A 17,040-nucleotide genomic window follows, 5' to 3' on the forward strand; every position below is an offset into this window, starting at 1 on the left:
GGCTTCTTAAGGCACAACTTGACAAACTATTTTTATCTTAACTTTGACGCAACTATCGCGATAGTTTTCTTCACAAATTGCTCTAATATATTTTATTTTTGGTGCCTTAAATACCCTATTTACTTCAACTAAATTTCCTTACTGAATAAAAAATAGTATCGCAGCGACATCCATAATATATATACATATAATACGTATTTCAAAGAAGTATCTGTTAGAAAGCTTAACAGCTAATATCAATCAAATCAAAAAATCAATCATCCTTCGTGATCCAAGTGAGATGATTTTCTCGTCTAAAGTAATAATTTAACAACTTTTACTGAATCAAAAAGTAAATACATTTTGTATCATTTCCAACGAATCGCTACCGCTATTGGGAGTTATTAAATTGGCTATAAAAAGTCAAATAGATAGGTTGAGGTAGAAACGAAAGCGTACTTACATGTATTTGTTAAAACTGGCATAGGCCTTGGCACAGAAACCATTGATTGGAACTGAAAAAAAAATTAATATGAATTCCTCTTAATTTCCTTACGACGCGCTTTGAAAAATTGAGTCCCCTGACCTCAAACATAAAAATCACCGTTAATTTCTTAAATATTGTTTAAATAACGAATCATTTTTATATTGCTCGAATATTTTTTTTAATTTTCGTTATTGGGTCTACCATTTTAAAACAAGCAGTTTTATCCCAAATAACCAATATATAGATGTGCCGCTCATTCATTTTTTCTCTCTTTATCCATTCCATTATCCCGGCCAATGAAATAATTATTGAAATCGGGCCAACAATTTTTGCTTTAATTCCTAAAATTCCGTTGCCTATCAAAGTTACTTTAGATAAAACATACAGGAAATGAGAAAATACATACGAGCGCAATGATACTGTCTTGGTCTAAGGCGATGCTCGGAACGTAAGGGACTTCCCCTTTAAAAGCGACGTAGACACCCAAAAGGTACCTATAACGCATGTCGTCTATTTTTTTTTCAAGTTGTAATGGCGGCACTGAAACAATTTTATTACTAAGAAATTAAGTCCACATTTTAAAATTTAAATAATTAATCAGTTATAAAATTATTAACTGATGGGTCTGTGATTGGATGGTGACGGTTAGTATAACTGTAGATGGCTGTGGATGGTCGTCTTTGGGGAGAAAATGTCGTTACTACAGGCCTTAACATTAGGTCAATCTTTACGTTTATACAACGCCAAAATTTCACACTTTTCATTGAAAGGAAATTAAAAATCAATAAATTAGTGGTGCTACTCTGATTTGTTTGTATCTTTCGTGATTTTTTATTATTATTAAGTGTGTCATGCTTTTAATATGCGCGTATAGAAAGTCCATTGGTGCACATCCGAGAATGGAACCTACGACCTCAAGAATGAGTCACACGAATTGTTAGCAATTTTTCTAACAAAATAATCACAATAAAAACTTACAGAATTTTTCTTCCAGCAACTGATATATATAACTATAGTTCTCTTCATTGTATTCAGGCAGAAGGTCGTGTCGATACCTCATCACAATATCCCAAAGGGCCTTCGGGCTTGTCGCCGATTCCAAGTCCGGGTGTCCAGCCCAATTGAGCATCGCCCTTAACGTTACATTACCTAAAAGTATTTACAGATAAGAAAAAGTTTTGTACCATCAATTATTTATTATGGAAATAAAATACCTGTCTTTCGCCGGGGCATCTCTGCATCCAATGGGATTGGGTGATCGCTTATATAAAGCTTGGAAACGGAATGAGGCGTCACACATTTGGTATTAAGGTTCGAATACCTGGATATGGGATCTATTGTATAGGCCGGAATATTTGGCTGTAAGTTGTTTGCAGTAGTTTGCGCTGTAAATAATTACTTTGCGTAAATATTTTGTAACATTTATCAAACAAAAACAGCGAACGTAAGATCGAGTCTTACATGATCAGTTTAATTCGATAATTGTATGGGTAACTTAATATTTTATTTAATTAAGGAAAATATTTATTTCGGTTTTTTTGTCAAATTACTTTTAGCCGGTAAAACGATTACCTTAACTATACAAATGACATCGAATTGTGACGACATTTGACCGAAAACACACAATTAAATCAAATTATTGTAACAACTATGAAACTGAACCAAAATAGTCACCACACTTAAATATTTCATACTGAAAATACTTTTTACCAAAGGAGTTCTAATATACTCACGCAGTAATCTATAAATGCTTTCTCTTTCGGCTATAACAAGCAGCGGATGTTTCTCCGGCCGCTGGCACCACGATCGTACGGCCCAGGACGCGTCCATAGCTGAAAGGAAACATCTCGCACACCCCGAACCAGTGGGCCAAAATGGCTCCATCAGACTGTCTCCTATCAACTGACATAACAATCTTTTCCCTATAACCTCGTACACCTAAAAAATAATTCAACATGAAACACCTTAAAATTCTTTCCCCAGATATTAGTATATATGATGAATCTTCGGCCACTAAGCAATAATATCACTGATCAGTGTGAATTAGTATTTCTATAATCGAGTTCTTGTTAGCAAAGGTACTCAATAATTCGCAATGATAAAGTTTACCGATAAGTATTACGTAAGCAGATTAACTTCAATGTATCCCCCCCCCTTCTTCTTGTCAGAAAAAAAGTAAAGCTCTCCAAAAAAATAAGAGTACATTAATAAACATATAATTTTTTTGTAGAAATCCTCGAAAAAATCCTCGTTTTCATGCATACACATGTGTGGGTAACATGTGTAAAAAATACTACTGACGTAATCACCTAATTAAAAAAATCTAAGTAAATCTTAATATATATATTTCTTGTGTGCGTGTGTATGTGACTGAACTCCTCCTAAACGACTGGACCGATTTAGACGAAATTTTTTGTGTGTGTTCAAGGGGATCTGGGAATGGTTTAGATTCACAATTTTGTCCGCTGGACAATGTTTTTTTAATTAATTTTCAATTTATTAGTTGTTGTTGATTTTGGAATGTTTTACATTGGATCCGACAGACGGCGCTACCATCGCAGTGTCAAATTTTAAATAATATTCGAATTTTAATTTTAGTCTGTCCCGAAATTTAAAAAAAGTTTTGTTATCATTGTGTTATATCGTGTGTGACCATGTGCTGGATCGTTAGATATTGTCATAACATTTGAATAATAATTTTCATCAAAATGGCTTATTAAAAATTTAAATTTTGAAATTAAAGACGTGTAGACAGGACAACGTCTGTCGGATCCGCTAGTTTACATATAAATATTTATACCGAAATGTAAACAAACATCGCACATTTGAAGCCAATATTGAGTTTTAGTTTTTATCGCACGCATAAATTGTATTTAACCATTCTCGATTCTGATAATGTCCAATAACATAAGGGTTTAGATTTGTGAACCCGTTGATATGCCAAGTTAGATTCTGTTAGCTTATATTTTAAACCATTGAAGTCACTTGTTGCCCAGCTTCAAACAAAGTATTTATTTGAACATATAACAAAAAAACCTTACATTTATAGAAAAACAACAACCCTAGTTCGTAACGACCAATCAGGAGTCAGAGCGCGTGCGTAGATTGCATTGCGTACACATTCTGTACACATTGCGTACACATACTGTCAGTAACATTTATTACGAGTCAGTTTAAAATGTTTTACATACTGTGTACTTACGATAGAAGCATTCTCCGATGAGTAGGAGGTTGAGAAATCGAATATTGCTATGTCAGGTTCCCCGCAATGGTTCACTGCGAATGTCATGTTCGGAATTTGTCCTTTGGTGGCGGTACGCGCCGCTTCGAGTGCGTAGTTCATCAATGCTTCTCTTGATACATTTTCTTTACTCAAAAGTGTTGCTACATTCAAGTAGTCCTGAAAAACAAGCGTAATTCACACTATTTAATCAAGTATTTTTTTAATGGCATTAAACTTGATGAAAAATAAAAGATTAGAGACACGCTATGAGTATACCGAACGAAGAATACACACAATAATTACTGAATAATCTTCATACATATAAATCTACTACGTCACCAAACTCCTCTTAAAGGGACCGAATTTATATGCGTTTGGGTGCCCTGCATGGTTTAAAAATCTATCAAGATTTAAAAATCTGCCCGGCAGACGGCGCTAAAGTGTGTACCTAGGTTATTTATCTATACAGCAAGTAATCAGCTGGTATGTATATAAATATAATGTGCATGTGTTCAGTACTATTACTAGATGCTGGACAGATTTTGATGAAATTTTAAGTGGAGTCGAAAATGATTTATTTACATTCGATTTTTTTGTATGCAAGATGTGTGTACAGAACAACGTCCGTAGAAGCCGCTGCTATATAAAAAAACAACTAATATAATAATTTTGATTCCCTGTATCACTTGATCTTACTGTAGGATAAACGACCCATATATGGTTTCAGCTCCACATATCAAATATTAAATTCAAAATATATTCAAAATTAAAACTCACCCTTAATAGTACGCCCTTTTTAATCAGACTACTTTTCTTTGCTGTCATTACAAAATAATGGGTCTCATCTTTATAATAGGTTATATTCTCTAGGTCTATACCCGTAGAACTTTCTATATCTTTAAAAAACTGTTGGGCAAATATATAACTAAGGCCACCAATTTCATTCACCTAGAAAGATCAAAATGAAAAGTGTTAATACGCTGTTACAGACACTTACTACATAGACGACAGATCACGTACTTGTGTTTAAATATAAAATACGAAACAAATGCAACAGTGGTTTAGCCTTAAATTTATATTATAACACAAAGAAAGGGTATTGAACTTTAAAGAAAAAGTTCGAATACTGAACGATATTGCTAGTTTCATCAACCAAATTAAGAACCTATAATACGCAGAGAAAAAAACTTATCTTGGAGTATAAGACACTGGTCATATAGGTTAGAGAAAAAAAAACGTGAGAACATTAGTGCGAAAGATACACATTAGTGACAAGATATATATCAAGACAGAGCGAAACAAGACAGGTATTTATAAAGCAGACAGATTGGCAGACATTAAAACAGACCGAAACTTTAGTTAACACAGACAAAAAATTCTTACCGCCGCCTCCTCCTCAGTGTTTCGATTAATGAAATTGACAGTTATGCCAATACACAATTTTGTACGTAATACGTTCTTCTCGAATCCTCGCAGCGAATTTCGTCGGCCATCAGCACCAATTAGCACGTCAAACTCGTATTGCGACAATGGGTGTGCCCTTGGTTGTAATAACGCCCTCCATCCTGTAACTATAAAAAACAGTTTTATACACACCGCAGAACATAAAACCAGAATTAATAAAATTTGTTTTGATTTTCATTAATAGTGTCTTAGCGTCGATTTTCAACGTTAAATAATAATTTCAAAAACAAATTTTATCTGTATTATATTTGCAGTAAGTTATAATGGTGCAGATTATATGTAATAAATATAACACCGTCAAGATTTCTTCCATCACAACAGACAATGAGAAGACAAAGAGAGACACAAGAAACAGTGATAAATGATACACGTAAATTTCATAGATTATTTCGGTAAAATGATGATACTTACTTTCATCGTCCTCACTTATTTCCGGCTCCACAAGGTCATCGAAGGCAATGCATTGGTGTACTTCAACTCCTAACAGGAGTGCCATCTACAATTTTATTTGCAATTTATATTACTGACAACAAGTCACGCAAGTCTCCATAAGAGTTATGAATAGAAAGTCTTAAGAAACTCGTTATTCTTATCAATATAAAAACAATATATAAAATGTATCTCAACACTTAATAGCGCTGAATGAATAATTTTTATAACATACCTTTAGTAAAATAAATTGTAGTTGTCTTATGCTAATGTGATTGATAGACCCGGCGCAAAATTTTCCGTAAAACGTTTTAGCCCCAAGGTTGTTTAGATCTTGTATTACAAACGGCCATAAATGGATAACGTTATTTCTAGAAAACTCATCTCTTTTCTCAATCAGCACCTGTGGGAATAATTATTATTAAATTTTAGTTATTTTTCCAATTTATAACTCTATAGTTCAAAGTATGGCAGTTCAGATTTTTGTTAGCAGATTGTTAAATTTATCATTAAAAACAATTTTATTGAGCCTAAAAACTCACACTTCACCTTCCTGCATAATAGATACATATAAAAAAATCATACATAATAGTAACATCTGGGAAAATAGTGTGTTCGCCATAAGGAAGCTATATTTAAATACATAGTGGTGCTGCAAGAACAACGCCTTTAGGACCCTATTTACATGGACTACTTTCAGTCGGATAACTTAAGGCCATTGTAAAACTAACATCCCAAATTTTTGAAGTTTAAACTTCGAATGTTTATACATGTTTTACAACTGATGTTTTTGTAAACCGTACCGCTCATTATTTATTGAACTGAATTAATCTAGAAGGCACAATAGTTTTTTTTTTATTTACCTACCTAAATTTGTCATGTTCGTCTAAATTTGTTTTAGTAACTAGATAAAATACCTTGTGCAAAGGAAAAATCTTTAAAGCTGGGTAAGAAGCTTGTTGTTGTGAGAAGAATTCAAACACCTCGGAAGTTATTGAGTCATAACCAGCTGCCTTATCGGTATTAAGATTCTTGACTAACATGGTATTAGTAACATATATGCGTTTACTGAGTAAATCTTATATTATTGATGTTAATGTTTTTTAACTTCAATATTTCGTAAATCAGTTATGTTTGAAAAACATTTACATTAAAACATTCAAATGCTTAGTTAAATTACCGAAATGACTTTTCAAATACATTTTTTTATGTATAAAAATTTTGAAATTCCCCTATGCATATAAAACTCGTAGTCGTGTATCGGAAATATTTTATTATAATTTTTTACTTGTTATTTCGATTAACATCCTTCAATTGTAATACTTAATACTTCCATTACGTAAAAACCCTTAATAATATTTTCATTGCAAAAGACATTTTTTTATAAAGATTCATAGCAGTCCGAGATTTAAATAATAAAACCAATTTTTTTTGTTCATTGGTAAGGGGCTGGTTTATCGGTCGTTATAATGGAATTTATTAGAGGATAAAATCTAGACTAAAATATGCGCTTTCACTTTAATTTGTATATTACAAATTTATTTGAATATTATTAACAACACAGATTATGAACTGCAAATAAAACTTATCATTGATAACTTAGATATGTTGGGTCAATACGGCAGTACCTTATTGCAAGCATTTTCACTATTGTATAATTAAAAGTAGTCTGTAATACGGTAGCTTGACCACCACTCACTAGTAAATATTTAAATAGCTACTAGTCCTCAACTAATCAGTATGGGTACTCTATAAGATTCAATAGCGATCCCGTTGTTTGTGTGTAATTTCGATTTAGGCGATATACAATTTCGGATATTGAAATATTATCAATATTAACACTAACATTAAAGTGAGTTACAGAGTACTAATGCAGGCAAAAAATGTTGTAGTAGAATCAACTTAAATCGTTTTTAAATTTAAGTTAAGGTACCAATACAGTTAATAAATTACACTCATTGTTTAACATTGGCTGATCATTAGGCCATAGTAGGCAAGAACCTAAATATAAGAAACTCCTTAGTTTATGTAATTGGTTGGTACTTACCACTTTTGCTCCTAGTAACTGGCATTCTATTGCCATTTTAAGGCCAGCGGGACCCGCACCAATTATTAGAACACGCGTTTTTGAACATGCTTTGCCCTTTAGATATTCTTTATGGTTCGCTCTCTCGTCAAATTTCGCGAACAGCGCCTGGGCTTTCCAATTATTACTCAATATGGCCTGAAAATAATAGATGACTATTCAACTTGGTTTAAAGTTAATATCGACAAGAATCCTGTCACACAAATCTAGCAAAGCTTTGTTTCCTATGCATTAAATTCGCCATAATGTAAAAACAAAAAAGAAATACGTTCGCAACATGCAATAATTTATTTTAAAGAATCATCATCATGGCTAGTTCCAGACCACTAGTAATATTAAATTAGTCAAAAATTCCAACAGGAACGAAAATTCGATAACAATAATTTTTAACAGTGAATTCAAAATTATTCATGACAATTCCTGACCAATTAAAGAATTCTTAACAAAGCCTGTGAACGTTTTTGCGTATTATTCATAGTGTACCATGGCTTAGTGGTCCGGATGGTTTCCAGGCCGTCTGAAATGTTAGATTTACAGCAAATCTTTTTCCTTTGGTAAGTAAATAGATGTAACAAAATAATATCTGATTTTGATTGCGAGCAAGATTTAAAATATAATTTGTACAAATTACTATCTTAAGATAAGTGTGTCATGAATAAAAATGCGCAACAATAATACAAATTTATGAAATATAAATTATCATTGATTTTTTGCAACGTGTATATCTATATCATAAGTTATCTTTAAATTATTTGTGTCCGATAGATAATTAAATATTTTTAAGTCGCCTACAACTTATCGAAACATAACGGTTAAAAATCATTTCAGATCATAAGATCATATAATTTTGCGAATTTAGTAATGAAATTATTTGATATTTAAAAAGAAAACGTGACATATCTACCACGTAAAACAAATGATAACAAACAAAACTTGAAGCTAACGTAAAATTTACTTATGAAACGCCAAATCTCATATCAAGTGTGAATAGTTGCTAAAAGCATGAGTTCAGCATACATTGATTAAACTTGCAAAAGACTTTTAAGACAAATATTTACAAGTTTTAATCAAAACATTTCATCAAAACAATGACAGTTCCAGAAAGCCGCTGTCGCAAAATTTGCGGTATGCATATTATCATTAAGCTTACAATGAATATGTGAAATACATATCGAATTACCTCTTCGCCTTACTGACCAATTAAAACCTTCGTGCAATACACAATATAAATGATATTACTAACCTTAAGTTTTGGGTAAAATTCATTTAATCTATTAGGCTTCAACCTGAGCACGTCGCATAGCAGTGTATAGGACGATAGAATATCCTTCATACTCTGGGTAGTGCAAAAATAATCATACAATTGTCCAGCCAAATGCCGTTCCCTGGTCGAGTACTCCATTTCCATCGCCATTTTTATCTATAAAACGATTTATTGAAATATGTGAATCTAGGAACTTATCGTTAGGAAATTCTTTTCATTAACTGAATCAGATTAAAATTATTTATTATTATTGACTGAAGAATATATAACAAATAGAATTCAGGTACACTTACAGATTTTAGCCGTTTAACATTCGTAGTATTTGTATGCTGTAAAAAAATACTATAATTTAGTTTCATACAAGCCCGTATTTCTGTTTTTGTTACATACATTTAAATTCTTAACAATCTCTATAGCTCATAGCCAACTAATTTATATATAGGGAAAGTGTAGTTTTCCCTTCCGAGAAAAATGTTAGGGAAGGTGAGATAAGTGTGATGTTCAGTCATATGCCGCCGCCCACACTCGCATTGCCAAAAGGGAAGTGTGTGCTTATACAAAGAACTAAAACATATCCTGAGCCAACCAAAACCAAGCCCAGACCAAAAAAGACCCTTCCTCATACCCAAAAAGGCGACGGCGTGTCATTGTGCCTTAGCCAAAAGGGTTGATCACCTACATGCCTATTAGAAAAAAACCAATGACACATGAATCACAAAACAGTTGTACATATCTGAGCCCCAGACCTACATGTTTGACCACTGGTTTTTTTCTGGATCATACTCGGTTTAAAAATAACGCACAAGAAATATTCGAGTCAAATTAGTAAGTATTCCTTTTCTTTTGGGTAATTTGAAATCATTTTAAAAATTAATATCATATTAAATAAAATTATTTCACAACAATTGAACAGTTGGTGAAAGTCGTGGATGTGGTAATTATTATAACTGCAATAGTAGCAGTTCATTTTAGTGAAAGCATTAGAAAATTTTGTTAATAAGATGTATGTTGTGTGAGTTCAACAAACCAAAACGTCAATAAAATACGGGACTTAAAACCGTGAACTTAAATCAGAATATCTGCGTGGATTTACAAGGTTTGAATCCGTTTATATTATGCAATACGTCACACACTATTAGTCGAAGTAGTTTGAGAGGATGTAGGGGAAATACACTGGAACTACTGAACCGAAAATTCTATTACAAACCACGTTATTTGTAAGTATAATTAATTGACTATATGTTAAATCGAAAAATGAAAAAGAAATGTGGTAGTCGGATTAGTAACGTCGAAGTAAAAGCGGTCGAACGAAACGAAGGCTGCCGCAACGACGATTATCTTTGTATATAAAATTCTCGTGTCACAACGTTAGTTACCATACTCCTCCGAAACGGCTGGACCGATTTTTATCAAATTTTATATGCATATTCAGTAGGTCTGAGAATCGGCTACTATATATTTTTCATACCCCTAACTGATAAGTGTTGCCCACCCCTCACATTTTATTTTAATTTTATAATGATTTTCTTATAATGTGGCATTAAAAATACAATTTTCACCCCTCTATCAACAGCCCTTATTTTTAATAGTCATTTCAGTAACGTAATAATGATTTAACCTGCTCGATAACTGATCAATTATCACTTGGTAAGTTATCCCTGCCAGTTGGCCCTAACATTTGATTGAAACTTATTACATGGTATCATTAGCATAGACGGTTTAATTCTGCTATAATTAGTGTTACCAGTGCCGGATTTTTTTATATACCACATCCTTACAATAAGTTAGTTCTTTTTTCTGCACTAGAAATTCCCTAGAAATAATTCATATAGCAAAACAACGTTTGCCGGGTCAGCTAGTAATTATATATTAAGGATGTGTAATACCTGATGAAGTTCTAGAGGAATGTTGGCGTGTTTGATAATGCATTACAAAATATCAAAGACAGCATATGTCTGTCTGTGCGCAGTCAAAAATAATGCACGGAATGAAATGAAATACGTTTATTTGGAACATAAGATCATCATGGTATCACTTATTCCACGTCATTAAATTCGAACTTGTTGGCATCCCTACTCATCGGCAAAGAAGGGTGTTGGCCGAGAGAAAAAGCCGGCGTAAAAAAGTCTCGGTACTCTTTTTAAATTGGAATTCATTGCGGTTTTTACCAAAATCAAAAATATAGAATGTGTTATAAGGAAGCTTTATATTGTTGCCGGTCACGCTGGCCCGTGCGAAACCATGACCAATAAATAGTAACTTCTTATACTATTCATTAAACACCACCAGCATTTAATTCACATACATATAATTTTAAGACTGTTATACAAAGGCAAAGTTTCGATGGCCGATACATAATTTTTTTTTTTTAATATAATAGAATTCTAATAGACGAAAAAGTCAAACAATTATCAGTATGGACGTGGGTACCTACTTCCTTTTAATACATTTTAATAATAATTCGTCACCTAAGTGTCACTTTAAATATGGCTACAAAGGCGCTTTGATTGGACCTGCATGTGCAATATTATAAAAATAATTAAAATGTTTTGTTTTGAAGCAAATAAAAGAGTGTTTAGAGTAGAAATTTATCTACGGTTTGAGTGCTAAGTGTTAAAACGTTCTCTCTCTCTATGCATGATTGATACCATGATGATCTTATGTTCCAAATAAACATAAGAGATTACGTTCATCCACGTAGATGTGGTGCTAACCAAACGGGAGGAGAAAAGAGAGACGGTAACCTAAGTCGGAAGGAGAGACGACAGCTGATTACATAGTACGCGTAACAAAACTGAGTTTGTGCCGTAACTTCAATAATTCACAACAGGGTTACATTGAAAGAATTTGTGAAGTCAAGAATAGATTGTTTCTAAATAAAATAGTCTAAGGTAAATAGAATTTGTAATATAAACAATGTATTAAATTGTATCCCATTGTTATTGGTTACTTTTGATGTGCATGTGCCGTTGAAAATAGATATAGGTTATTATTTTTTTGTAATAAATAAGAAAACTTGGTAACATTTATATTGCCTTTGTGTGCCAAAACCTTGAGTAATGTAAATTACTTTTGGTTGAGGTAGGAATTAGTAAAAAATTTAATGTTTATTTAAGTATAAACTTAATTTTAAAGGAAGAAATAACAACAATAATATAAAGTATTCTGATGTTTTCATAGAAGGATTCGGTACATACAAAATTCTCCCAAGTCACTTTTGATCATTAAAGTAAGTTAAAACCTAAATGTCTTATGGCTAATACAGTTCCTTTTTCTTTAAAAACTGTGGTTGAAAAGAAGATAGAGTTGTTAGTTAATGAAAGTGAACAAAGGCATAACAAAGGGAAATTAGTGTTGTAACTATAGGAATACTTCAAAATGACAACACAGTTAATGTACAGAAAATATGGTGCAAGACCAAAGTGTTTACATTAAGAGGTCATTTTACTAACAAAGATCAATAATGTTTCAGAAAAAAAAAATCAGGTACATAGAGAAGAGATATGAAACAACAAAAGATTTGGAGTGTATGTAAAATAATATTGATGGTGACACAAAAAACTAATATTATTCAGAGGTACCTAACGCAGATCAGTGGGCCGAGATGTTAGACAGTCCTTATATAATCACTGTGGATACAAAAATTAAGAAAGAATATAATAGAAAAGGTTTGTCATAAAAAAATTTAGTCTAATATAAATCATTTCATATGTGGAAATTCAAGTCCTGAGAAAACAAACATTACACTAGTTCCTAATTTCTATATCTTAAGAGTAATAAGCCAGAATTCAGACAGTTAAACAATGGCCAAAACTAAGAAATGAGAGCGTAATACTTATTTTTAGATTGTGATTAATTAAATATTATATGTACCCCATTAGAAAAGAAACTTTTCTACAGCTATCAGTAAATTTAGAAAATTAACACATGAATCTTGGACATCAACTGAAAAGCCTAAAACCTTTATTTACTAAGGATCCAAATATTAAATGGTTTTGCTTATGTTTGTGATACACATTATAATGGAAACATTTCTTATTGATTACATTAAGCTTCAAAGGTAAGAAAGAACATGTTGAATTGAAATTGGATTTCAGAAGTGACTAGAACTATATTCATACAAATATAATTTTCTACATTTCTCAAGAAATAAATTTTTTTTACTGCTTTTTTTACGATGTTGTACGCAAAATCATTCAAAGATGACATACAATTAGTGATCTCATCAAAATTTTATTTAACAACTGAGAAACTTTTGATTAACTTAGAGCATATAGTAGTTTATATACTTTTATATCACACAGGTAACGAACTAAGAAGTTGTGAACAGTGGGTGAATGACTGTTTTATTAATAGATCATGTACTTTCATCAACTGCCTATATATATTGAAATCTTTGTTCTAGAAAATATGTAATAAAACAAAACACAAACTTGTTACTTAATGCCCCTTTTTAATTCTGTGGGGTCCTACACAAGACAATACCGTTATTTAGGAAAATATAATATTCTAATATAATATTTTTACATCCTCCCTAAATGATGCATTACACATAATTTTAAATTTAATTGAAAATTTGTACTCACGTTTCATTCATACAAAAAAAATGGATATTACCCTCTTTAAACACCACAACACTTAATTTTAAATATCTTGGTACGCCATTTGCAAAGCAGTTTGCGCCGAGCCTGCAGTTTTTTACTTTTTTTATAAATACATTGTATGACCATTGACACAAGAACGGAGTCGGAGTAATAGAGTATAAATTTGACTTATGAGAACGTAAACTAAAGTCATAAAGACGTATACGTATTGTGTTACTAATAATAATTGCATATCTCTTAACCTACTACTTTATAATAAAAAAGAAGTATTAATTTTATTGTTAAAAGCATAACAATAAAAAACTTAATACTACTAGATTACGTTATATATTTTTATACTGAGCTGCCATTAACACGTCATCTTCAACAGTCATAATCTTGACAATATGTCAAATTTTATGTAGAAAAATCGTGTACCTGCTTTTAAAAAACTTGATTTGACTTGTTGATGATTTTACTCAAAGAAATATTAAATGAAATAAAATAAATGCTATATCACAAAAATTCATTTTTGAATTCGCTGAAAATGCTAGACTGCACTTAAAACACGATTTTTATCTATTTATAGCAATGTATACTACATTAAGAATAATTTATAATATTTTATAAATTAGTAATAATAATAATAGTTTAAATCTCACCTCAAAATATCCTCATGTTACTTTACTTAGCCGGCTCTATTTATTAGGTTTCCTCGATTCACAAATAATTATAGTTGCTCTTTTTTTTGCTCTACAAAGTCCGACTAAATATCAAGAAGAAACATCTTTCTCTTTTTCAATCGATAGAGACGAATTAAGCTATCTGAAAAATTAAAACGTTGAGCTCCTCTTTTGTTTTTATCAAGTATCATAAATGTAGTTATGAAAGTCCAAAAGAATCTATATATTAATTAGGTTTTGATTTATAATGACAAAAGTTAAATTTTACGTAATACGTTATGTATGAGTCACGGCTGTCTAAAAGTGTTTTCGTTTCAAGCCCCGAGGGCTTAGTCAAGATGCCTTAACAATATACACTATTATGTAGAAAGTCGAAAACTAAATTTGTATGAAAATGATGTCGACAAATATTCAAGCATGTCGATTAAGCAAATTGCAAGCCTGCGGGCTTGCAACTTATTCTGAAATATGACTCCCGTATGTAAAAATATATTATGTCAACATACGTACAACATACATACAACAAGTTAGATGTATATAATATATTTAGTCATACATCCAATATCAGCTGATTTTGGGTTGATTTTATCTATTTTTGCAGTAGTCACATATTCGCGACCGCGAAAAACACGATCAGCTGTGTACCAGTGACCGCGCCATCTACCGGAAGCGAGGTAAACTCTAGCTGACAACCCCAAATATTGTATGAACCCTAAACGACGCACCCCAGCCGCGCCCACCTGTCACCCCAGCGGCCATTAACGAACGACAGGCGACACTTTACTCCTAGGCCCGAACAGTTTGGATTCCGAAGCGAACATTCCACCAGCCTCCAGCTGTCGAGAGGGCTGCACGACATCACCGCCGCCCTTAATAAGAAAGAGGTGGCGGCTGCAGTATTTCTCGACATGGAGAAAGCTTTTGACCGGGTCTGACACGCGGAACTTGTGCACAGGCTCCTCGCCTCCAACATCCCGCGGAGCGTGGTGGCAGTCATTCGCTGCTTCCTTCTCGACCGGCGGTTCCACGTCTCCGTCGAGGGGGTGAAGTCGAGCTGCCAGCTGATCACCGCGGGTGTTCCTCAGGGCAACCTATATTCCATTTTTACTAATGACATTCCAGTCGCAGCGGGGTGTGCGGTGTCACTGTTTGCGGACGACACCGCCTACATAGCAACGTCGTTCAACGCGCGGTACGCAGGCGTCAAGCTGCAGAGGTCGCTGGATGCACTCCCGCCTGGCTGGCTGAGCGGCGCCTGACCGTGAATGCCGCCAAGACTCAGGCCATAGTCTTTGGCTGGCGACAGCTCCCGCCACCGCTCCAGCTACAAGGGGTCGAGGTCCAAAGCGACCTAGGCGTCACACTGGACCGAAGCCTCACAATGCGCCACCACAACTACAGAATCTCGCCCCGCTCCACACCAGGCCTCCAGATTACCGCCGAGCCTTCCCGCGTGAGCTAGTGCTCGAAGAGGATTCTGATACATAAAATTCTAAACAAATGGGCTGGGACTCTACCGCCGGAAAATTGGGGCCTTATGGGTGCTGTGGAGCCACAACGACCGCCCCGCCGTTGAGTGGGGCGCGAAACTGATGCATGCCCACGGTCGTAACAGGGCTCACGGCACCACCTACGGGTGCAGCGCGGAAGACAGCAGAGCCTAAATATTGTATATCCACAAGTATTGCAAAATTAAACTTATATGAAATGTATTCTTTGTTTTGTTTCTCATTTCTCACGCATTCAATCACAATGTGCCACAGCGAAACGTGGCAGGGTACAGCACGCTACTTATAAAAATGGAAAGTGTTATTAATAATCTATGATCAATGGCTGAATCCAAAATGTAGAGCAATGATAGGTATTGTAAAATAAGTTTATTCATCAAAATTCAATGTTGAAATTCGATAATATTTGTGTTCCGTTACCGTTCTGCGTCAACGTAGTCTTTACATTTACTCAGAGATGGCAGTATTCAACAGACAGCAAATATTTAGGTAATTTTTTTATTATCGATTATCGGTCTAAAAATGTATATTAAAAGCAATAAAATCATGATCTAAATATAATAAAATTGACAGGTGTATTCACGGAGGAGTAAGTAAGTAAGAAAGTACCTACTTGGTTTGTGAACGCGCTTGATGTTGTCGACGTATAATAAATAGCTACTACAGATGGCACTAGCCGTTCTGTAAATATTAATACTTACGAGTCTAGTTTAGTATTAGGTGATAATGAGTCTTTAGGTATTTTATTTAGAACTAGTGGAGCCGACAGATTCCTGTTGTCCAGTCTTAACTATGAATATTGATTTCAAATTGGTATAATTAACTTAAATAATACTTCAGAAACAAAGTGTTTATTATTCTAATGCTATATGATACACAAAAATCTTGGATTGTTTTTCGTATATAAATAGATGTGTCGGTATTCACGGAACAGGCGATATATATCTGGCCATGTAAAAAACATGGATTTTCAAGATTAATGCCACTAACAATTAGCGCTATGCACTGAAAAAAAATGCTATTGTAACAAAAGTCACGATTACTTAATATGGTAGTAAAGTAAAAGTATTTTGAAATTTTCTAATTTTACGCGCAATTATTTTTATTTATTTATTTCATAAGAACCTTCTCTCCTGACAATAAAAAACAAAACCAAAAAAGAATTAGCGAAATCGATCCGGCCCTTCATGCGTGTTGCTGTGACCAAGGGAAATAGGTATTCCTTTTTTATGAGATTAATATTGAATAGGTCGAATATTTTGGTAAATAACTCGGGATCACAGGCGAAGCTGCACGCGGATACTAGCGTATAAACAATTAAATTTATAATATGA

The 17,040-nt window shown here is 33.4% G+C and overlaps 1 protein-coding gene across 10 annotated transcripts in view; it reads right to left on the minus strand.

Annotated features, from left to right (window-relative positions):
• LOC111003396 overlaps nt 1–13,653 on the minus strand; it is a 31,555-nt gene extending 17,902 nt beyond the window's left edge. For all 10 annotated transcript variants that reach the window (XR_006751160.1, XM_022273869.2, XM_022273867.2 and 7 more), the window contains exons 1-14: nt 13,519–13,653; nt 9,226–9,261; nt 8,912–9,088; nt 7,630–7,806; nt 5,818–5,985; nt 5,565–5,649; nt 5,073–5,260; nt 4,467–4,637; nt 3,669–3,866; nt 2,200–2,404; nt 1,681–1,851; nt 1,445–1,615; nt 873–1,006; nt 443–494 (exon numbers count right to left, since the gene is read on the minus strand). Coding sequence is in view for 9 of the 10 variants with exons in the window: in XM_022273869.2 (XP_022129561.2) it covers nt 443–494; nt 873–1,006; nt 1,445–1,615; nt 1,681–1,851; nt 2,200–2,404; nt 3,669–3,866; nt 4,467–4,637; nt 5,073–5,260; nt 5,565–5,649; nt 5,818–5,985; nt 7,630–7,806; nt 8,912–9,082 (1,891 nt within the window). In the remaining variant the exon portion in view is untranslated. The remainder of the gene's footprint in view (nt 1–442; nt 495–872; nt 1,007–1,444; nt 1,616–1,680; nt 1,852–2,199; nt 2,405–3,668; nt 3,867–4,466; nt 4,638–5,072; nt 5,261–5,564; nt 5,650–5,817; nt 5,986–7,629; nt 7,807–8,911; nt 9,089–9,225; nt 9,262–13,518) is intronic.
• Between the last annotated feature and the right edge of the window lie 3,387 nt (nt 13,654–17,040).

This window comes from Pieris rapae, chromosome Z (assembly GCF_905147795.1).
Source record: "Pieris rapae chromosome Z, ilPieRapa1.1, whole genome shotgun sequence".
NCBI classification, from domain to species: domain Eukaryota; kingdom Metazoa; phylum Arthropoda; class Insecta; order Lepidoptera; family Pieridae; genus Pieris; species Pieris rapae.